This window comes from Centroberyx gerrardi, chromosome 1 (genome assembly GCF_048128805.1).
Source record: "Centroberyx gerrardi isolate f3 chromosome 1, fCenGer3.hap1.cur.20231027, whole genome shotgun sequence".
Classification (NCBI taxonomy): domain Eukaryota; kingdom Metazoa; phylum Chordata; class Actinopteri; order Beryciformes; family Berycidae; genus Centroberyx; species Centroberyx gerrardi.
In genome coordinates this window covers 16,598,676-16,623,028 of record NC_135997.1, presented here as the reverse complement: position 1 = coordinate 16,623,028, position 24,353 = coordinate 16,598,676, and the positions used below count along the sequence as shown (strand labels likewise).

Sequence of the window (24,353 nt, the reverse complement as noted above, 5' to 3'; positions counted from 1 at the left end):
TAGGGTTGATTTTAAGATTTTACTGATCATGTTTAAAGCAGGTCTGGGCCCTATCCGCATTGCAGACCTATTACTTTCCTTTGAGCTGGAGTGCAGCCGGGCCTTCTGACTGTGCCTCAGTCTAGACTCAAGAGTAGCGGTGATTGTGCTTTTGCCATCAAAGCCCCTAAACTGTGGAACAGCCTGCCTGAGGAACTTATAATTGAATGTCATCTTTTAAATCAGTTCTTAAAATACACTTTTATAGACTTGCTTTTAGGTAATTGTTTTCGATCTTACACACTTCTAACCTTGTGTTGTTTTTTTTATCTCATTTCTTTTCACACATTTATCTTTTTTTTTCTTTTAACCTATTGTGTTTCCTGTTTTATCTCATCCTTTTAGGCTATATTTTACTTTTGTTGTTTTATGTCTTCCTCTAAACTCTGCCTTTAGATAGGTGTTATATAGAAAGTTTATTATATAGGCATACACACACCAGTAAGCAATTATCCTTATAGTAAATTGCATGGTGGGTCAAAGTGCATCCACTCCCCCTTATCAGTATACCATCTGCCTCAACTTCCACTACATCACCATATGCTATTTGGTGGATTAATCCAAAGCACATTCCAGTACCATGAGTGCATTAATTTCCAGCATGGTTGCATTGGGAATTGAACCCCTAGTACTTGAGCCATGCTCTGCCAGGTTATAAAGGACCACACCAGGTGGAGCCACAGTACTATGTGACTCTCTATATCCAGATCCTACTGAGAAGTAGAAGAGTTGATATTTCCCCAATTCCCCGTTTAGCAAAAAATGACTTGCTACTAGGTACATGGACCATCTTCGTCGACATTAATATTTTCACATTTTCTTAACAATTGTTTGTAAGGGTAACATTTTCTAGTTTAAATGAATATTCTTATATGACTGCACTTTATTGCCAGCCTAATAAACACTGGTCTTGACTTTTCTGACCTAAACAAGATTCCGAGGGCTCTCATCTGGTCATGTGACAACTTTACAAGTTGAAGAGCTTTGAGCTGTTTGAGCCCCTCCTCCTCCTCCTCCTCCTCCTCCTCCTCGGGCTGTCTCGACTTCCCTAGGTTGAGGATTACAAGGTAAAGTAAAGTTTTGCGGATATAAACAACACAGTTGGCTGAAATGGGACGAGTAGGCTATAATAAAGCGTAAATGTGGTCCACACATGTCGCACCGTGTGTTTTTTTTTTAAAGCTTTAGTGTTTAGATAAATGCATTTCGATTGCTAATGCAAAGATATTTGGGTCCGAGTGCTGTGTCGCACGTTGGTTGAGGAAACATGAATGCTAATGTCGTCGTTTTCTTAACCTTATACAATCTATAGACCTTACATCTTCCCTCCCAACGATATAAACATGGCCGTTAAGTCCTCAGCAGCATCAGGTACTGTGTATTTGGCTGAATTAATCGGAGTCTGAGGAAGTCACTATCGTCAGCTGCTGCAGTAACAGGTGGAAATGTAGGCCTACGAGAAGAGGCGTATCGATAAACTAGCAAGCTAATTGGGTATCGGTTTATCTCAGCGTGACGGTGGCGTTTATAAAGTTAAACTAATGACTTTATGCTAGCTAGCTAGCCACCACATTTGCCAGCACCGACGTCTTAACGTTAACTTGTGACAACTTTTTTTGCCAGCTAGCGTAACCTGCTACTTGTGTGCTGATCGAGATGCAGGAGTCATCCAGCTCATCCAGCCTGCCCTGATGAATATTTTACACACGGACGTCTTTGTTTTACCCAGCTAAGTGGTAACATAAACTTTGTTGGAGTCTTCTTTTACTTGGTTTTTTTTCCACTGGCAGCAACCAGCGCTTGCCAGGCGTCTGTTTAGAAGTATCTTTCATAGGACGAACATTTACGATGTTTTCTGTGAAACCCTTGAAACCAACCTTCAAGTCTTATCTTCCACCTGTCCAGGTATGTATTTGCTAATAACTAATATAAACAAAGTATACTTTTCACTTTAGATAGTCACGATACAGTGTTTCCTAATTTCTTGAATTCATTTATTAAGCTGTCGTGCGACCAGAGTACTAGCTAGCGATTGCGGTGCTGCGAGAAGAAAAATTGAAATTGTAAAGATTAGGGTTGGAAATTGTTTTGTATTTTAACCATTCTGATTCTGTTTATTTTCGACATACATTTTATACAATCTATAATGTTTCTATAAATGTACTTTAATATCTTTAAAATCAGCATATGTTAGATTATATTTACGCCTGCTATCGTCTCAGTAATCACTTAACAGAAGTGGGTATGGTCCAAATACATTGAATAAAATTATACGAATTGTTTGGCCTATACCATTTCTAATGTTTTGTATTTCGATAAAAGCTACCAAGCTAGGATCCACAACAAATATTGCACTGATTACACATCAGTATGGGATATCAATAATGCACTTTGCCTAACTGAACAAAAGGGGACTGAGCTGTGGACAAGTTATGTGCCAAACCCTGTCACTGCTCAGTGACATTCCTCCATTCCAGCTAAAATGAATGGAGTGCATACTTTCAGAGGGGATGTGGGGTGGGACCCTGGGAAGATCCAGCTTCTTGCCTATCTAAGAAAAACATGCACAGATGGAATATATTCATGTTTACTTATCATTTATTTACCTGCAAGCAATAGCAAAGGCATGTAAATGTTCCTGATGGCGTTTACTAGAGAATGAGTGACATTTGTGTAATACTATTGGGACTGGTTGACTATGTGTCAAAACATAACATTCTGCCACATCACACCATGCAGAATCAAAGGCTTTGAAGTGCTGACTCCCATAAACGAAATCACTTTTATACAGGAATTGCGTTAAGTTATTATGTGTTATTTTCTGCCCTTGAAAAGCGAAGCCAAACTTTGAAGTGCTTGTCAGTTGGTCTGTGGTCAACATTGTTCCCGTCTTTGGTTCCATCTAGCTTTGTAAACAGAGCAGTATTGCACTTGGCTAAGTCATCATCACTTGCTGCGTGATGTAACTGTTTATGCAACAAACCAAGACAGCTCTTATGGTGTTCAACATAGCTGTATGACAACCACTCTTGAATCTTGGGAATTGATAAGCAGAATCAGTCTGGAATCAATTTGGAATTCCTTCTTGGTTCCTAATCCTAGCAAGGATTTACAAAATTCTAGTGCTGCCACCCTCTGACTTATCATACTGTTGTTGATTAACTTTCTGATGAGCTAGTATTTAACTAAACCCCATTGTTGCTTGTGTTCTCTCTCTCTAGACTGATGTGAAGAAAAATATCCAGCCACCTATTAAAAAGTTGGAGGCTAAGTTACTTCCAGGTGAGTTTATTTCCTGCATTACTCCAAAGAATAGGGATAGGGCAGTACACTCAGCTCACGTGGTTTGGTCTGATACAAAATTTTGATTTAGAGAGGGCAATTGGGAAATTTTAACTAGCTAGTTAGATCTTTAAGTGCCTGGCTTGTTTGCATGAGAAATTAGATGTTGCAAACTAAATTAATGACAAATGGTAATTGTATCCACCCAGGCCCCAAGAAACATAATGTATGTGTCTCTAAATATTTCTTACAAAAATGAATTACAAAAATGCTGACACAGCTAACACACATCACTGAGTTGTGGAGAACCAGCCTAGTTTAAGTTCCTCTGAATTGAGCATGACGCATTTGGATGTGTCATGCTCAATTCTCTCCATTTAAATAAAAACATGTCACCAGACATGAATGCTGTCTGCCTCAGTACACTTTAACAAGCTAATTGGTTTTTATGGTAATTTTCAGATCATGGTGGGTGGGATGGTTTTCAATTTATGACAGGCTATTGAATAAGCAGACGTGTGCTTTGGTTAAAAGGCCTGTAATCTGTAATTTACTTCATAATAACAACACAAAGCATTTCTTGTTTCTTGTTACTCATATTTTTTAGATTTATTAAATTAAACAAATCTGAAAATGTCCAATTGAAAATTGGTTCCATCTGAATTAATGGCTGTTTGCAACACAGTCGGGTAAGACGGTACGAAAAACACAGCAAGTGAAGTTTTCTTAAAAGAAATTGGTCCAAATCACATAAACGTTTTTTGATATGTGGGAGGGCTCTGTAGAATCCCTTATCAACCACAATCATCACAGGCTGAAAGACTGCAGCATGAAGCTCATAAACTAAGTGAAGCACGCTACTTCCCTGTGTTCTGCTTGCAACACTTGGTGTTACATTTCCTGTTTGACTCAAGCCGTTACCTAGGTAACAACACTCTTCACTAAAATTGATCACAAAGTCTATAGGTTTAGCATGGGAAAGGATGGTGGTGCCCTATTCTGACTCAAATACGTCATCCTAATTTTTATGCAACTGACAATTTTACATCAGACTGGTCTAACTAGAGCATTTCAGAAGAAAGCTTTGGTCAGTCGGTCTCAAACTAACTTAATGCAAGTTACCCCAGTTCTTAGGCTGGTGATGACTAATTGTGGTGGGCCATAATTTTTTGGCCCACATCTGCTCTTATTTCCCAATCCTTACCCTTCCCTAGCCGCCCTAAATTGAGCCTGCTCAGTAATAATTTCTTGTCTTTTATGTACAACTCCATTTTGATGCACAGAGTTCAAGAGCGTCCAGAACTCTGTCAGTTGAGTCAAGAATGAGGAAATATACTCATATATATATATATATATATATATATATATATATATATATATATATATATATATATATATATATATACTATATAATATTCTCGCTACCCTTTTGTTTTGGATTAGGAATATGACTTTGAAGATGTTGCTAATGTAATGGATGTAGGTCGTAACATTCTCAAAAGTCAACAGAAACTAGTGTTTGAAAAGTAGCTTAAAGGATAAGGCCGACACCCTAGCATTTTTGGGGAAGTTCCTTATTATAGAATTTTGCCCCAGCCCTTGAGAGTGTCTGTGCCCTCTTCTCTCCATCTGTCCCTACTTCCACTTTTAATTTCTGAAGATCCTTATTGCTCTCTTCCTTACTGAGTGTGTGTAGCCTGTCTCCCTGTGCAAGTGCTCTTCAGTCTCTTTCCTGACTCAGTCTTTCATCATTTCTGATCAACTCGAGCACCCTACACTAAAATTATTTTTTCCCCCTCTTCATTCAGGCTATAATTATCTGTCAGTGTAGGTAGAGCGTCATGGGTGATGCTCTACATAACACTGATACAGTTTGTGATCTTGGATGTATGTGGTTCTATCTGGATAGAGTGCAGTTCTGAGATATTGAGCATCAAAGTTTTGACATCCCTGTTATGACATAACTGTTATGAAGTGAAATCTATCTTTAGAGCTCAACAAGCCCTGCACCCTAGTAGTACTGGGAATGCAAAATATCAAAATTCTAGAACAATTAGAATTTGTATTTTTTAGGGCCGAAAGAGAGAGATAATTCCATAATCATTCTGTAAGGTCAATCTGGGTTTGGTTCTGCATGACTGTTTACATAATAACCTCATTTGAGAAACTGGTTGAATATGATTTAATTAAAAAATTTGAACCGTACATAATGACATTCACAATGACATTCACTCTCATTCATAAAGACGGCAGTCATATTCCAATAAATACGCCGGTTATAATATTCAAACCTATTTATTTCACTTGTCCAGTCGGACAGCTGGAGACAACATTAACTTGTCCGACCAAAATATCTACTTATCGAGCCCAGCGCAGTCAGCTCTGTTGCTCACATTTGAACTGTGGCTTGGTTAGGACGGCATGTGCGGTCTTTCTGCTGTTGTTTTCCCTGTTGTTTTCTCTGTTGTTTTCTCACAGTGCGAGTGGACCCTCTCATGAGGATTTGGAAACATGGCCCTGGCAGCGATATTTGCATGAGGAAAAGCTTAGGGCTAAGCTCTCTCTCAGTTCTCTCTCTCACAGTTCCTCTCTGTCCTCATGCTGTCATCACCTCTCACTCGTGGGCAGCCACCTTTTAAGCAAGAGAACTGCTTTGAAGCCCCATTAATCAGACAAAGGATGGAAATATGGAATTATTAGTTATTACCGGTTTAGGTGTACCGATGGTACACTAATTGGAATGGGACAGCTTTCCTTTGGTTTACTTGTTTAGGTCTGCTTTTGGTCTAAAGCAAAGTCTGAACAGTTGTGTGACTTGGGAGCCTCCTGGGAGTGGCTGCACACACCCTTTCCATAGTGTGATGATGTGTGCTATTTGGAGTAAATAAACACAGGTGTCCTCCTTTGAAAGTAAGGGAAATGTGGAAGCAAAGTGTAGTTGTGGTCTGTCAGGTGACAGGACTGATCACATTTGTTTAAGGTTTGTCTGGACTCGCTCTCAAAAGATACCTTTGTTTGCAGCCTACTTTAGGGAAGTAATAGAGTATTTTTTTTAGACCCAGGTCTACATATTTTTGCTGTTGATTTGCCTCCATGGCAAATGGGGAGGTAAATTAGAAGTCTTGCTAAAATCCACATCTGTTATGGGGCTGCTAGCTATGCTAGAGCAGCTACCCATTGACGCCAAGAAGTACATCTTCATATAATCAAATGACACAATACACTGCTCTGTCCTTTTTCCCACGGCGCAGCTGAGGGCATCACAAGGCAAATTCAGGTCAGTCAGTCAGTCAGTCAGTGAGTCAGTCATTCAGTCAGGTAACGCTTGGTGAGATGATGCGCTTCGTCAGATGGCCTCCAGAGGGCGTTTTTGACTGTGCGATGCAGTGTTTCCCATACAGAGGCACAAAATCAAGTTGGTCTGTATAGAAATGGATCTAAAACGATCTCTAATGCGCCTGATGTCGCATCATGTCATGTCTGTAATTTGTAGATGTACAGACAGCAGACCAGCAGCATTGAACTCAATCCACAGAGTCTCCCAGTGTGAAAACAAAAGTGAAACATAACATTCCACAGTCAGTAACGGGGATTTGCAGACAGTAACTCGTCTTCGCTGCCCTACATACTTTAACAGTAGGTGCCTTTAACGTTACCTTGTGGTATTTAAGTAAAGTTAGTGGAATTAGGTATTTTAACCGTGTCGCAGTGCTTCAATGTATAGCATTGAACACGCACCGTTGATCTGTATAGGATCTGTGCTTGTTAAATTATACATGCCGTGCATCATAATCAGATAAACGATGTGTGATTTTCCGCTGTCTTTTCATAAAAATACTGTAGGTACGGTACAGAAGGTCACAAATTTGTGTATTGTAGAATGCAGCTTTGGCAGCCATCCTGGAAGTTCTCTGTTGATACGTACTGGGACGACCCAGAACTTAATCTATCATCCAGGTTGCTAACAGTAGGTCGATAGGTGAGGGTAGACTATTACTATTGAGATGGTGTGTTTTATACCTCACCGCAACCATTATAATGCAAACAAAAGATTGCTTGTTTTATAGTTTTACATCGGAAGTCAAGGAGAGGAAGAGATGGATTTGTCAAGTGCATGATGGGAAATTAAGTTCTGCTAGGATGGTTTGGGCAGGAAGCGTAAATTTTCATTCACTCGCCACAGAAATTTTAAGATGTTCAAATTTTGATTGGCTGCCTACTAAAATGCCTGGTAAAATGAACTTGCCAGCCATCTTCAGCCAGCATTCACCACAATTGGGGGGTGTGCTCCTTTCCAATCCTGATTTCTGAACAGGACAAGAAAACATGTTTCATGATCAGCCTCCTTGTCTCCTAACTTCTACACTTCATGCTCTCTACTTCTCTGCTCTGAAGCAGTGCTTTGATGTGACTTTCTGTTGGACTCCACCCTGGCTGCCCCAGTTCCCATCTTTAAAAAGGCTCTGGGGAAATATATTAAACAGCAACATTCTTGTCCATGCATTAATCGTTTTGTGATCCATGGACCAAGGGTCATGTTACTCCATAAAAACTACAGTGTATGAAAAGCTATAGTGTCGGCTAAAAGCTGAAGTATATTGAACACTATAGTGTGACTTAAATGTGGCTGAGCTAAACTAACCAATTAACCATCACAGAAACTTTCAACATGTGAGGATCCTGTTGGCATTTCTTTTGGCTCCTTCCTGCCCAACAGTAACCTTTAGCAAAGCAGCAGCAGCTGTTCTTAATTGGTCAGCTTGTGGCTCTCCAACAGCACTTCTCACAACCATACTACCATTACAGTATAGCATTCAAATTCGATTTAGTCACTTTCGCCTGCTGTTTAGTTGCATGCCTGGTATTGACAGATGAAGATGATTATCTTTTACAGCTTGTGCAAGCTTGTGAACCATAGTAATGTTTACCAACATTATTCAGAAAGCTTCTGACATATTACTGTCACCTACTTCCCTGTCCTCTGAAAGGAAATGGGAACATCAATAAAACTCAATCAAGGTTCATACCAGAAAGATAAAACACTGTAGGACTATTTGCGCCTGTCTTTAATGATAAGGGGTTTTGATGTCAGTGTAAAACTTGTGAGTTTAAAATTACAGTTAAAGTTCACCCAGAACAGCATTCTCATCTCATCTAACTTTCATTAGTAGACAAATCCTAGATTTAAGTTTTATTGGAAAGCATTGCATAGATCTGTTAGCTACAACTCTGCTTAGTGTCTGGAATTGTCCTTGGCAACATGAGCTAATTGATCATTAAGCTACATCTAAACATTGTCAATCATTTGGTGCTAATGGGATTTCCTTATTTGAATTAATTTTATGGTAATCACTCTGGCTTTAGTGCACACTCAAAGTACAATTGTTAGCATGGAAAAGGCATCATTTGACTTTTCAGTGGCAGTTTGTTTCAGGGTTGAAGTTTCTGAGTCCCATGCACACACCGAGATATAGCATATCACCAGAACACTTTTTTTTTTTTAAATTAAAATTCTGTGCGGTATTGAAGATTACCATGATAAACTGTGAATGGTCTTTTCTATCTAGTGTCCTGCGGTGGCACCAGAGTTTCAAACCTGTGTTTGGGCCTTTCATCTCTGATATCAGTTTAAAAAGTTGCAAACATGTGACCGTGGCTGCCTACTGAAGCTTTGGTGCACATCTTAAACAAGTCTGTGGAGTTGAAAAGAGGAATGCACAAATCACTTTCTATCATGGTGACAGGATGCCTTCAAACTAAATGGAGGAAGTCCAGTACATTCAGAAAATCAAATCTGTGGCCAGCTGGACTTCATTTCCTTTACCTTATTTTTCTGATCTTTGACTTTCTATATGCTTCTCTTGAAACTGTACTGATGGATTGTTTTTAGACTCATATATTTTTTTGTTAATCCTTCCTGTTTCTTTTCACCAGGGGAGATTGTAGTTAATGAGGTGAACTTTGTGAGGAAATGCATCGGCGCTGACAGCAGCCAAGATGACCTTTGGGGGAAGCTGATATGCACCAACTTTAAGGTCTCCTTCATCTCTCATGATACTCTACCTAAACAGGTATGTGTGCAAGCTATAGCAAAGTTTTAATAGCTATTGTACGAGTGTCAGACAGTGGTGTTTTGTGTCTTTAGCCATTCAGGTAATGCCAATTCAGGTGAATGCATATCTGTCATAACTGTCACAGTGTCATTGGTTGGACGTCCTTATCACAGTGTCAAAACCAAATTTTTGAACTTCCTCATACAGATCCTGACAGCGTTGTGACTCAAATTTTAGACTTGTGTTTTGACTTGTGTAATCAATTCCCACTAGAGTACTGCTGAAGAGCTTGGATGTAAAGCTTATATTTTAACAGCCATGTGTATATCTGTGGTGCATCTGGCAAGGAGGAAGGAAAACTCCACTACTTTACTGCATCACATGTCAGTGATTTTGCTTGTTTTAAATTTTATTTATTTTCAAAAACGAAGACGTGAGAAAATATGATCTCATACAACAAATATGATATTAAATGCAACTTGATAATCATAGTTCCTCAGTCCGATGGAGTCAAAGCAGTACACTACCCATATTTTAGACCACCATTTCATGTTTTAGTGGGTCATTTAGTGGGTCAATAGAATGACCTACAGTAAGTCAAACATTTTGATTTTTTTTTTGTTTTCCGTCTCCACAGAGGTTCCAGATTTCCCACCTTCTGCTTGGAGAGCATGACATCCCCCTGACCTGTTTGGTGCAAGTAGTGACAGGTAGATCTGGTGCCAACATTTTTACCTTCTTAGTGGCAAACATACTGAAAATGCATACAGCAGTCTGGCCCAATATGGAAAGTAACCTTCAAGTATACTGCATGTCTTTCTCGCCTTTTTTCCAGAACTAATCTTACAGGTTCCTAATAAGTTTGTGTGGAATAGTTCGTAAAACTCAAGGAGAGCATGCGTTAATAAGTACTTTATAATGCAATTGCCATCTCCTCACACTAGTTGGCTGTGTTGTAATGTGACATCGAACTACAATGACCAAAATCCATTGCAGCGGAGTTGGACACAGAGCAATGACAGAACACAGTTATGAGAATTTGAAACATATGTATTGTTGTAAGAAGAGGTTTGTTGAAAGGTTTTGAATCGTGCAGCGCCAGCTTTGACAAGCTGCTCAACTCTGAGTAGATGAGTGAGAAAGAAAGAGAAAAAAGTGAGAGAAAACCAAAAAGATTTGAGAGACGAGTAACAAGGAGGAAACGGAATAGAGTTATTATTGATGAGGCGAAGGGGAAGCGGCACAACATGGCATGAGGAAATTATGTACGGCTCTGTGTGTTGGGATTTCCCAACACAGTGAAACTGAACAACTTTTTTTAATTGTGGGGTTTTGCTTCATGTGTATTTGCAGTTACAAAAGTAATAAGACAACCTGCAATGGATTTAGCTATTATAGCTTTTCAAATCACTAGCGAGTCTGTTTATTGACAAGTACCGTTGCACCCCGTCCAAGAAGTTGTAGATATGTAAATCAGTTGCATTCTAGCCAGTGTGAAATAATTGACCTACCATTCACATTTCCCACAACTGTGTCAGAGGTAAGAACCCAGTCGAAGAGCTTGAATTGCTTCCCAGCTTGTAAGTACATATGTTAGAGTTAGGGCAGGATTAAATGGCTATACATGGCTGTAATAATAAAGATTTCTTTTCCATATCAATGTATATCTTGATATGGCTCACATATGCAAAATCACATGCTAAATATCAAATTGATGGTCCATCTCACTGAACCGAATGGTAATGTTAGGCGTGATGTCAAACAAAACAAAACATTGGCTTGTTATCAATTTAGACTTCAGAATTGTCTGTCACGATATCCCAAAATCACCAAATCATCACGACATGTAAGACGCTAAACGATAACATTGAATTATCGCTCCGTCCTATTTAGAGTTATTGAATTCTAAGTTGTTATGCAGTCTATGCGCTAGCTTGTTTTTGTTTTCCAGCTGGCTGACAAATCTAAAGAACATAATCAGTAATCATTTCTAGCATCTCAGCCAAGTCTTTTTACCTGATTGATCTGCAATGATAATCAAAAGTAGACAGGCCCAGACAACACCTCATTAACTTTGGACAGTATGAGTGACTGTCTGGTCTGGTCGGTTGCTCCTCCCTGGTCAGTGATCTGTTAATGTGTCCACAACTGATGTCACAGCTCAGGCGGTGGGTGGTGGCAGGGCGGCCTGGCTGGGATTAGCCTTGTTTATATATCTCATTGCTGTCCTTTGCTGACACGGCAAGGGCGACCGCTCAGACCGAGGGTTTGTTGTGTTAAACTGATGGAGCATGAGGCTTTGTTTTCCCCAGTCTGTGTTCCATTCAAATGCCCTTTGTAATAGCGCTGGTTTGGAAAAACCCTTTATTAATGGATGTTTGACCTCTCTGAACTTGGCTATTAGAGACAACATAATCATTATGGGATTTGTCCAGTGTGCACATGTGTAGGAACGTCAACAGTGAGACTAAGGGATGAGGTTAGACTCTGATGTGCTGCTCTTCTCCCCTGATCGCAACGTTGTCTTATTTCATTGCACATTTTGTCTGGTAGAAATGGCAAGTTTAGCCATGTTTGAAGAATTTCCTTTTTTTTTTTTAAGAAGCATCATAGAGAAGTTTTTAGTGATATACTTTTTTTTAGTGATGTTTGCATGTGAGCAAATTATCAATTAGCCTACTTTGTGTAGGCTATTCAAGATGAAAGATTGCAAGATAAATTGCTTAAAAGAGTTGGTAAGAGACGTGTGGCTCTCCAGTGACTTAGTTAACATGCAACTTTTAAGACATTTTTGTTAAAATTGGGTGCAATTTGTTGTTTAACACTTAAAAACACTGAATTCACACAGTCAAGAAAAAACTGTCAAAGGTGGTGGTGCATTCCCAGACCAACAGTTGAATAAGATGCAAACTTTAAATGGGGAAAGTAATTTGTAATTTAAATACCAGAAACTGTTCACACTTAAACACTGTATGTTGCAATGTAACTTGTGCTTTTTTCGTTCTCCTGTTGAAGTTGAGGTGCCACACAATTCGCTTCAAGTAAAGTGCTATGAGTAATTTTAGCATAACTCTCAAACAAATACTCTTCTGATGCATTCTTAGTAGTTTGAATTGAAGAGCATATATTTGATTTCCCAACATTACCTTATTTTTATTAATAATTTTTTGTTCGTGTACAAAATTTGTTTGTGTCCATAGCTGACATTACGTGTAATACTTGTTCATTATTTGGAGCTTTCCACTCATGTTCTGTGTTTGTTCCTCTCAGTGAATGATACAAAGGGGAAGAAGAAAGTGCTGGGGTCAAACCAGAAGCTGAAATTCAACCCCACTGAGCTCATCCTGTACTGCAAAGACTTTCGCATCGTAAGGTTCTGCTTTGATGAAGCTGGGCCTGAGAGCGCCAAAAAGGTGAGCGGTCCTGAAGTTAACCCAGACCAAAATCACTATAATTTGTTTGATTTCATAAAGAGTATAAACAGAAATCTTAATGCTTCCTTTAAACCCAGTAAATGTATAACAGCCTCTTTTACAAACGTCAGCTTAGTGCTTTTCAAACTCCTCACCAGCGTTGGGCCCAGGTGGGTCATGGGATGAAGGAGTAAAAATAGTAAAAACAATGACTCAAATAAAATAGCACTGCTTATCTAAATCAACAACAAATATTTGGGAAGAAAACAGCTGATGACATCAGCTGTCATTGGCCATCGGAAATGTTTCATTAGGTAATGTGATAATGTGTCATTTTTGGATATCGAACAACCCTACTGTAGTGTGAACCGGCTCAAGACTGGAGACTTTGGCCCTCCCGTTGACTTAGGACCAGTTGGAGGCCAACAAGATTTTTTCAAAAGTGATTGATTTTGTCCGGCCTGGCTTGGCTTGCATAGTATGAAGTGATCAAAAGACTTACCGAGATTGAGATCTGATAGTGATCCTGGTAACAGCCAATGGGAGTTTAGCTCAAGGGGGAAGAAAATGAGAATGAAATGAGAAGTTGCTTTTTACAACAACTCCCGCTCATCTTTCATCCCATGCTTGTGGAGATACAAGGGGTATTCTTCCTCTTTGCTATTAATAAATAGTAGAGGAACTGGGGCCCAACAGATATTTAACCACACCAATATTATATAATAGTTGCCTGTTTTGCATCTGCATAATATTGGCATCAGTTTTAAGTATTTTTTGTTTAAAAAAAAAAAAAAAAATACAAGAGAAATACAAGGAAACATTTTCACAACTCTATAAAACAGTAATTGGTAATTTTGATCTTATGCTGCCTGGCAATGGGAGTCTGACTCGGACAGATTAGAGGCACAGATGTTTCATTCTTCAAAGTAAAGCTCAGCTCAAAGTTCCAGTAGGCCTGTGAAAAATGGCCGTTAGTCATCATAGATTAGGATGTATTGATGATTTGTTTTCACCACTATTTGTGTTTTCCCTTTTTTAGTAAGGAATGAATGGCTTCCCTGGTTACATCAGTCAGCTTTGTAATAGGCCTAGCTGTTGTGGTAACTAGCATTAGGCTTTGAGTAGACTCACCAAGCCCTGCAGGCCTGTTGAGCTAATTGTGGAAAGTGTTATGGTCTGTATGCTGGCAGAAAGACAAAAAAGGCAAACCAGCAAGTTGTCACCTTGGACAGAACCTGCCAACTCTTGGGAACACGTGACTGCTGGATACAAAACACAGCTAGCAGGAACAAAAAAAACATTCAGCCCTCTCACACTCTGGCTGCTCCACTCTGGAAGCACAGATGCTATTGCACTCCAGGTTCTGTTACAAACATTGTAGAAGCTGGAGGTTTGGAAGTGCTGGAAGTAAATTTATATCTGTGAATTATGTGCGGAAAGTTCTCGAGGAGCTCTTACCCCTGCAGTCCCACTACATGACCTATGACAGTTAAGCAGCTGTGTATCTCCTTTATGGTTTGCCCCTAAAGTGTGTATACAGTCGCACCTCTGATCCCCTCCCATTTCATCTGGGAGCAATTTGTGTGTAGGTTTTAGAGGTCTTGGAGCTCCTTAACACATACCGGTAGTATTTTGCTATATATATTTGGCTAACATCAACATTACAGTGTGGCACTGCCTTGATCTCATCTCATGGGCTGGTAACCAGTCTCCTTTGAGTAATTTATAACTAAAGTGCAGTGGTCAACACCTTAAGTTCTGCGCTCTGCTTACAGCAACGTATGGAGTTTCGATTATGTATAGAAATAGTTAAACGGGAGATTTGGCTGCCCTGCCTCGCTCCTGGTGTGTCTATATGGGGACACCATGTATGTAATTACATGGTGTTTGAACCTAAAACAGGGCTCAGTTCTTGTTTTTCTTTGTGACATATGGAATGGAGCCAGCCTATAATAGCTTATTTTGCCTTAGGAAATTACAGAGTTGGGAGCAGCAGTGTCTTACACACACACACTGTTATGAACACTTTTTGTGTCCCCTTGTGTTATTCACAGCTTTGCCACTGAATGGACTGTATTGTGTGACTCTGTAGTCCTGCCACAGAAAGATTCAGTCCTGAAACCCAAGAGCAATAGACTGTCTGTGAACATTTGCTTTTCTATGTTTCACTTGTTCTTGTTTTTGTATGATTAAGGAACTTGCCTCATAGTGCATTTCAGGCCTTGCTGAGAGTGAACCTGAACTCAGTCAAAGTGTTTACTGGGCAACAATCATATAATAGTTGTGATGATGAGTAATTTTTTTTGATGTTTCAAGGTTTCCACCAGACAATCATACTTCCACTGTATTGTGTATCCTATTTCTCATTGGTATGTACAGTTTCCTCCTGTCTGAAAATACTTTTCACCTTTTTTATTCCAGGTTTGCCTTGCTATTGCCCACTACTGCCATCCCGCTGATCCTCAACTGCTGTTTGGCTTTGAGTATCTGGGGAGGCAATACAATGGATCCTCAGGTACACACTTGGCATGCCGTGCATCCTTTCTTGGTTCTAAAAGGCGTTGATGCTTATAGTAAACGAAACGTCAGAATTGTCAATTCCACTTTCACAGTCCATGCTTCATGTTTTGGCATGAAACATACCCATGAAATATTTGAAAGTGTGTATGTATATCTGCATCCCCAGGGGAGCAAATCAACGGTACAGTCCCTGGAGGAGGATTGCAGACCCCCCTTTTCGACCGCCCATCTGAGTGGGATCGAGAGATCAAGAGAACGGGTGCTGCAGAGTGGAGGGTGTGCTCCATAAATGAGGGTTATGCCATCTCACCAAGGTATCAACTCTTTATTGATCATATGTTTGTGAGAAAATCAGTTGCTGCTGTTGTTGTGCATAAAAATTTCAATCTTTATCCTTATTAGGTGTATATGGCAGGAGAGCTTATTTTATCATAAGATCTTTTGCTCACTTCATGATTGCTTTTTAAGAAGAAGCTGGTAAATTTCTTGGTGTAACATGCAAGTCTATATGGGACAATATGTCCCATTTATCCAAGTGCAGCAAGTGCCAGAGTTTGGATTCCACATTGTTTTATTTGGAATTTGAGAAAAGGCTTAAAGTTGCATAATAGTAGCTTGCACTAAACAGTACACATCACATGGGGCTGCAGGAGCACCGGGGGTATAGTCTGCAGTTTTCCCTGACCCAAACAAATAAACTCACTGCCAGAGATATTCACCAGTACAACTTGGCTATTTGGGACAGATGCTGCAAACTAATGCCATGCAAACGAGCAATTGATCTTTAACTTTAACTTTAAGTCTTCATCAATATTAGCCCAACACTGTCACATTCACCAACATGGAGCAACATACAATCCTGTAAAAAAGATGTACCTGTTTGAGTGTTTATGATTATGCACGAGGAAAGTGTCGCCTGTGTAATTGTTGCACAGTATTACAACTGCAGCCAAAGTATGGAATGAAAACCTGTTGGAACATTAAAGCTAGGACGATAAGACAAAGAATGTGTGTTGGGACTGTAAGAAATGTATGAGGTGTGAGTAAAAGGATATGTCGAGTGAAATATTTTTTCAGTTCTAATCTACCTCCCACCTCTTCAGCCTTCCAGAGTACTTTGTGGTCCCGGTTTCCCTGGCAGATCAGGATCTAAAGCAGTACTCATATTTCTTCACTGATAAGCGCATCCCTGTGAGTACATGAGCTCTGTTATTGTGCTATTTGTCATGCTTTGTTCAGGAAAACCCCTTTTCACTGCTTTGTTTATCCCTTTCAGTTATTAATGATTAGACTTAAGTGATTATAGTAGAGTCTGTTTATTTATTTGCTTTAGAGGGCTGAAATGCGTTCACCGATCCTTGTCTGATTTATGCACGTGCTTCCTTCTAGTTGTGGTGCTGGAATCACCCCAATGGGAGTGCCCTTGTCCGCATGGCCAGCATCAGTGATCCATTACAGCAGAGGAGGGTTGACCAGAGGTAGTGTAAGCCCCCCTACTTTATACATGTTCAAAATATTTATTAGATATCTGTGTTTCTATTCTTACTCTTTCAACACTGAGATTCCATAGCGGTAGCAGATGTTCAGCTGCAGCAGTGGGGGGAAGTAAGGAAGAAAGGAGACTGTCATCAGTGGATAGTCAAAAAAAATACCTTTATTTTACCAGGTTCAGTAACTGCTTGAGGATTTGGTGAACTGTGCAGACAAATTGATCTTCCCACAGTTCCATAATATTAACAGACAAACATGATACAAGGACGTACTGGACCTTGCATATAGTGTGGGAGTCTGTGCTAGACATCATGCAGCCATGCTCCAAAGTTTGTGAACACTTTAACTTGGAGTATATATTGTTATACTACAAAATAATTACAATAAAATAGAGTGCAATTATTTGGGAAATGTATTTGTTGGTGTAAAATGAAAATAAAATAAAAATCCAGCATGCAAAAGTATATACAACCTTTAGTTTAATATTGGCTTAAATTGAGTCACTGGCAAACATTTATTCAACATTTTGCATTAGACGTCTTATTTAGATTGCGGATATGGTGTTGAGCAATGTTTGAATGCAAAATTGATCCCATGACTATATGTGAAACATAGGGTGCACTTTCAAGTGAAATTTAGTTGTCCAGTTTTACTTGGACAGGGAATACTCTAAAACTCTAAATTGGCAAGCCTGTAACTCTGCTTTTTAAAGGAGCATGAAAAAATGGTGGTTATCACAGTAAACCACTGATTATATGTAGAAACACATGTCAGACCCCAGTAATATGCCCCACCCATTCTTGCACCTCATATTCCTGGGAGTGGGTAATTCTTGTTAAAGCCCTATTTTTTAGTACTTAAACTGTTGATGGTGATGTTCTCAATACACATATGACGTACTGATGAGACGTTGGCCTAACTGTTTGAGTATATCTCTAATCCCATCATGACTATTCCCCTTTGTGTTGTGGTAGAATCTGCACTGCCATCACTAAAAGCCACCCACAGCGCAGTGAAGTCCTCAGGTCAGATCTGGACAAGAACCTGCCTAACATCCAGGAAATCCAGAGTGCCTTTGTAAAAATCAGGCAGATCTGTGTCATAGGTGAGCCTCATTTTACTTGTTATCAATAACACTGACTTACTAAGCTAATGGATAAATGTTATTTTTAAACTGAAAGGATTTCTGGACAAGCCTTGGTGAGTTTTACATAAGTCATTTTTCAGTTTTTGACTCTTTTGACTTTGTGTGCAGATCCTTTTGAGGAGTCTGAGGAGAAGTGGCTGTCATCCATTGAGAACTCGCAATGGCTGGAGTATGTCAGGTATGTAAATGTTCTGGCGCAGTTTGTTGGCTCCGTCTGAGCTGCCAGTGTTGCCGGCCTGCATGAAGTTTAAGTGACTCTATTATTCTGCCATCTTGAATATACCATAGCTGCATTAACACTTGTATTTGCTCTTTTTGGTGAGGTGGGATATGATGGATGATAGTCCATGCTATGTATTTACTATATTACTACTATATTCTTTTTTGGTAAAATGGTACATATTGGTAGAATTGTGCAATGTTTTTTCCCTCAGTTCTACAGAATCTTTCCCAGCCATCCATGTCTCTGAAATTTTGATTTAAAATTTTCCCTAAAAAATATACTATGCAATGTTTTCTGTCTACCCCGAGTATAACATAAATCAAATATGCCCACCAGTGACACCAGGAGTAAAATAAATACTTATGCTCTACCTATGATTCTCTGTTCACGTGTTACAAGACTCTGGTGTGTTATACCAGTACACCTCACAAAGTATGAGTGTTGTTATTCAAGGTTGGTTGACAAGTACTTGTGTCCTGTTTGTGACTCAAGGTCCTTCCTGAAGCGTTCTGCTGAGATAGTGTATCTACTGGATGGAAAGAATGCTTCAGTCATACTCCAAGGTAAATTTCTCTATTTCTGTCTCACTTATTTGTCTGTCTGTGTATCAGTCACGGCTCAAGGTTTCAAACCCGGATGTCGTAGAGCAACATAACATGCAAACGCACCATTGTATCACTCAGTCAGAAGTACAGTAAATATTGGGAAAGTGAGCTTAAGTCATATTGTTTTCTTCTAGTTTGTATTTCATATCAAAATATGGATAAAAGGGAAACATCCAGAATTTGGGAAGTTAAATGATGATGGAACAATATATGTATGTTTTCATCCTAGTGGTTGGGAATTCATTATGACCTTGTGTGTCCTGAGATCATCATGAATATAAACCAACTTTTGCTAGCATAGCCAAATGTTGTTTGTTTATTTTTTTTTATTGTAGCTGAATGTCTTAGCAAACTGGGGAGGCTGGGAGGATGTGGCACATGGTGAACCCAACTTGTATAAAAAAAAATGTGTAGCTTCCTGTTGCAATCAAACTGACCGCTGAACTGACTGCTTTCCTTGCAAACAACTTGCTGAATGCACGTCTGGTGTCTCTCATTCTGGTATCTCTCATTCTGCACCAATAAAGAGGAGGAAGACAGAGACCTGAACTGTGTGGTGTCCTCGCTGGTGCAGCTCATGTTGGACCCTCACTATCGCAGCCTCATTGGCTTTCAGAGCTTGGTGCAGAAGGAGTGGGTGATGGCTGGCCATCGCTTCTTGGACAGATGCAACCACTTAAAGAAGAATGACAAAGAGGAGGTATGCCTGCTGATGACAGTGCAGCATGATTGAAAACAACCCTGTGCTTGAGGAATGGCTCTAATGGATATTGCTAATACACTCATGATTGTTTTTGTCCTTTGTCTCTCAGTCTCCACTGTTCATGCTTTTCCTGGATTGCGTGTGGCAGATGATGAATCAGTACCCAGCAGCATTTGAGTTCACAGAGACCTATCTGACCGTACTGAGTGATAGCATGTGGATCCCGGTCTTTAGTACCTTCCTCTTCAATTGTCCCCGACAGCATGCCGAGCACTTAACGGTGAGGGACACACATACATGTTACAGCATATTTATTCAGTTCAATTCCATTTATATATTTATACAAGGAAATCCCATTAAGAACAGTACACTGTTTTTTGATAGTCCTGTACACCAAATGATAAAGACACATAATACCAAAACACATTTAATCACAGTTAAAGGAGAACTAAATTACGACTAGATGAGAATAAAATGGAGCAAAAACAAACAAAAATGCATACACAAGTTTTGTTCTCATTGATCTACACACAATAATCCATAATGCCAAAGTGGATGTTTTAATTACAGAGTTTTACAAATAAATAAATAAAGAAAAGCTGAAAAGTTTTGAGTCAGGAAGTATTCATTATTTGTACTGTGTACAGGCACACTGAGTATCAATAACCTTGTCTTAACTCCACAGGACTTTGCCAAGAGTAAGAGTATCCGTCTAGGAGAGGAGAAGGTCCTGCATTTCCCCCCTGTTTGGGACTGGTCACAACAGTTCTCCATCAAAGACCAAACCCTCTTTAACAACCCCATGTATGTTGGCAAGGGAGCCACCTGCGTTCAGAACGGAGCAGTAAAAACATTCAGACGCACAAAGGTAAATATATGTCTAATATAATATACATAATTGCGCTATGAAAAAGAAGGCTTTTTAATTGTAGCCAGCATTTGCCAGGCACTGATCTCCACAAGTATGTAAATGTTTGTGCTCCCTACTATTATTACTTTGGAAATGTCACAATCACTTTGAAATTAGAGTGTAGACTATCAGCTTTAATTTCAAGGTATTTTCCACCATGCTGAATGAATGGCTCAAGAGCTACAGCCCTCCTTGTTCATGATCCCCCATCTCCTGGGCATTTGGACAGATTTAAAGTCCATTCAATAAAAGGGCAATTTTTCATATGTAGCCAAAATTCATAATGTGCAAAGACTACTAAAAGTCTGCAACTCAACCATCACTAGACACTGTATCTTACTCTCAGGTTCCTCTCTCCAGTCTTTTGTATTTCATTGTATCTCTATGAGGATTCAACTGTGGTTACATTTGGCACTATATTTCCCTGAGGGACTACAGACTACATAGCTGGGGTAAATGAGAACAAGAAAACAAGGTTCTGGCTTATCAAAACCAGCTTTGGGTCATCATGCTCTTGCTACAGAGCTTCAACATTGCTATGAAGGACTTCATTAGCATGACAAGGGTGTTAGTGGTCAGAGAGACTGTCCTTCAACTGGAAGATCCTGTTCAAGCCCCCCTGTCGGCAAGCAGCCACCTGCTGAAGTATGCTTGAGTGAGTCTCTGAGTCCCTACCAGCTCCAGAGGTGCTGCTCTCCAGCCGACCCTCTGCTCTGACGTCCTTGGAGGGAGAAAAGTGAAGAGATTATACCTTTGGGGATCAATAAAGTGCCACATTATTTTTTTTTTCTCCCTTCTAATTGCCCTGTTGAACTGAAATTCAGTAGAAGGAAGTCTGTTAGTAGTTTGTTTTTTCCAAACTTGGAGCTCTCTTTCAGGAGCATGATGATTTAAAACTGGTTTGATGACCCAGATACTTGTTTAACCAAGTTTAACATCAAGCCAAGCATAGTCACAGCCAAATCCCCAGAGATGCACTGAAATGCAAAATGATTGGGAAGAGAATCTGACAACATTTCAAAAGTCCAGAGATGTTTATGGGCTACATTTTTGGAAGTCATTGCAAAAAAAAAGCCCCAATTTTAGATTTTGTTTGGCCATATACATTTTAGGTATATTTACATAGCTACTTGGAAGCGATCAACAACGTTTCATAACATAACTCAAAATACAGGTTGGTTTTACTTCAATGTTGAAAAAATGACACCCATGGACAAGAATAAATGTACAGCCTCAACATCTCACACATGTGAAACTGACGTTTAGCTGTTAAACAGTCAGTTCTTGAATCAATTGCTGAATTGGAAATCCAAAAGTTTAGTTTAATGAATGTAAAGGTAAACTTATCCAGTAATGGGGTGGAAGTGTTTCAATAGGAGGTGATACACTGCCATTACAGATTGATGCTGCAGTGTATTTTTTTTATTTGATGTGGAGCTAACCTTTGAAATGCAAATAAAGCTGTAAAGAGAACCTGACAAAAGCCAGCATAATTTATATGGCTATCAAATAATTTGAATCTAAAGTAAGATCAGTTGTAGTCACAAGTGCAGTGAAAGAAAGCTGCTCAGCCTGTCACAGAGGTAGTTTGTCATGGCTGTCAATTGCAAATCACCTAACTCTCCGCGTCTTCCCTCCAGCATAAAACCTACAGTTCGACACTGCGGGGAATGCCCTCGGCTCTGCGGAATGGACTGAAGGATGATAATGATACCTTGACCCGCCGCAGCTCTCTGGTGGCACAGCTGAAGCCTGATTTCGCCCAGCTCAGAGAGGTGGTGGAGAGCCCATCGGAGCGCTTCTTCAGGGACTGGTTCTCTCGACCTGCCGACCAGCAGGGTCTCCTCATTCCCCTGCTCATGCCCTCCCACCTGGCCCTCTGGCGGCTCTACTTTTTACGCTGGGTCCCTGAAGCCTGCATCACCAAAGGAGGCCCCGTCACAGCCTACCACAAGCTCTCCCAGCTGGTCGATGAAATCGAGATGCTGCAGAGCCAGCTCCGGCAGTATAAGGGGCCCACTCCAGCCAGCACCCCTCTCTCCAGCCCCAGGGGGCCCCCCTCAGACCAGACGAGGATGTATTTTAAGGCTACTTCCCCACATGAACCTCCCACAACTCCAGACTGCCTTAGCTCCTCCTTTCCTTTCTCCCCCGTGGGAAACCTGTGCCGCCGCAGTGTCCATGGCACTCCCATCAGCAAATTTCTGAATGGAGCGAGGATCTGGCTCTCTACTGAGACTCTAGCTAATGACACTCTCTGAGGATGTGTGGTTATAGGGCTCACTTTTCTGAGTCCACTACAGGTCTGTGTAACACTTAACAGTCCTATTTTCTATTACCTCTTTCTAAAATAGCATGTTGGAATTTGAATGTCATGTTTCAATTTTTAAATAATTTTTCCCTAAGATGAATGGAAAATTGAGATTTTTGGCTCTTCTCATTTTAATTATTCATAAGCTAGAATTGCCACCATTAATGTTGCATGGCAAACTCAGTGTCAGTTGTCAGGTTGAATCATAATAGTCCATTACAGTTGAGGAGTTCTGATTTATTGAAGCACATCCTCCTTATTGGCCAGTGAGTTTTTCTTACTGCATCACTGCTGGTCTCCCATCCATGTTGGGAGATATGAGTGATTGTGATTCAAAATGGATTTAGGGAAGTAGTAGCCTCTTACTGTGCAAGATCGTCTTACATCATACCTAATCATAATAGCTGTTTCTCTTTTCTTTTCTACTTCACATAAGGTCTTTCTCAAGATTTAGCTAAATTAATTGCACTTTTTGCTGAGCTTGTTGTACTACCCACACAAAAAGTTAGGTGGTGGAAGCGGATCACTAACTTCTAGGGAAGTGTCTCTGTCTGACAGCATGGCTCAGAGACCAGTAGTGATGCAGTGAAATCTTCACTGACCTACAAGAAAGCCCCTTTTGATTATACCATGAGCAGAAACACCACAGTGTCAGGAGATTGGTCGTCAGTTGGGAATCCAATGAGACAAAGCAGCAACAGAGATATGTTAACACAGCAAACATGGCAGGTGCTATGCACACCAAAAGAAGAGAAGAAGTTATGCAACTATTGAAAACACTTTTCAGAATTGCTTCATATCACAAGCACCTCTTCATATATTGCAGTGAAGAGGTTTGTGATCTATAAAAATTTCTAGCGTAACTCTTTAGCCCCGCGACAGCAGGGGCTCTATGGATGGTCGGTCGGTCGGTCGGTCAGTCAAAAGCAGAACCGACTAACCGTCTGCTTTCTTTTCTGAATGTTCATTGGTCAGGACTTCCCTATTGTAATGGAATTTTAAATTTCATCTGACTCGTGATGATTGACATTTGAAAATGCAAGTTTTCATTGCAACAACAATGATGCACTTACATTTTTTTTTATTTTGTTTTTGATGAGGAAAATTGAAGATGGAATATGTCATCTTGTTTCATTGTTTGAAAGAGGAATAGAAAATAGCACTGATAAGCATTCTACTACGTGGTAAAGACATCCCATGTAAAAGTTTTGAACCTGGCTTGATTGAATGTAATGGTGGTGTTTGGTTTTTTGCACAAACTTAATGCTATTTGCTCAATTTACCCATCTGTTCAGGGTTGTGCCAGGGTTTCGCTCTGTAGCTAGCAAATAGTCTGATTTCAGGGTCTTAGATTCTATTCTTCTTAGATTTAATCTATTTTTGAAGTAGAGGTAAGGACCTATATTTTTAGTATTGTAATGCAGGTGATACTTTGAGGGAAAAATGGAGCTGTGAGGACTTCAATCTGTGGTAGATATTTCCTTGTCTCTTTTTGTTTTGAAATGGTTTCATTAAACTTTTATAGAGGCCTTCTGGTAAGGTACTGCAGAGAATCTATTCAGATGAACAGAAGCCAAATGAGTGAATAATTGAAAGCAAAGGGACAGACAGAAGGAAATGGTCATCAATCATCCAGTACCGCTTTTAAATTGGCAG

At 39.9% G+C, this 24,353-nt stretch overlaps 1 protein-coding gene across 1 annotated transcript; it reads left to right on the top strand.

Annotated features, from left to right (window-relative positions):
- Window positions 1-1,307: 1,307 nt before the first annotated feature.
- Window positions 1,308-22,872, top strand: mtmr10 (myotubularin related protein 10). The gene is made up of 16 exons (XM_078284068.1): window positions 1,308-1,944; window positions 3,261-3,321; window positions 9,256-9,392; window positions 10,012-10,084; window positions 12,645-12,787; window positions 15,209-15,302; window positions 15,474-15,621; window positions 16,411-16,498; window positions 16,697-16,785; window positions 17,773-17,903; window positions 18,054-18,123; window positions 18,661-18,731; window positions 19,301-19,473; window positions 19,586-19,756; window positions 20,162-20,344; window positions 22,027-22,872. Exons 1-16 carry the CDS (start codon window positions 1,888-1,890, stop codon window positions 22,645-22,647), a joined length of 2,310 nt encoding a protein of 769 aa, XP_078140194.1. The 5' UTR covers window positions 1,308-1,887; the 3' UTR covers window positions 22,648-22,872.
- Window positions 22,873-24,353: the final 1,481 nt, after the last annotated feature.

Excerpts from the sequence above, each read along its gene's own strand:
- mtmr10 (XM_078284068.1), top strand. The coding sequence starts at position 1,888 with ATGTTTTCTGTGAAACCCTTGAAACCAACCTTCAAGTCTTATCTTCCA. Across the intron at positions 18,124-18,660 it reads CAATGGCTGGAGTATGTCAG|GTCCTTCCTGAAGCGTTCTG; the intron begins GTATGTAAATGT and ends TTGTGACTCAAG. Across the intron at positions 20,345-22,026 it reads AAACATTCAGACGCACAAAG|CATAAAACCTACAGTTCGAC; the intron begins GTAAATATATGT and ends TCTTCCCTCCAG.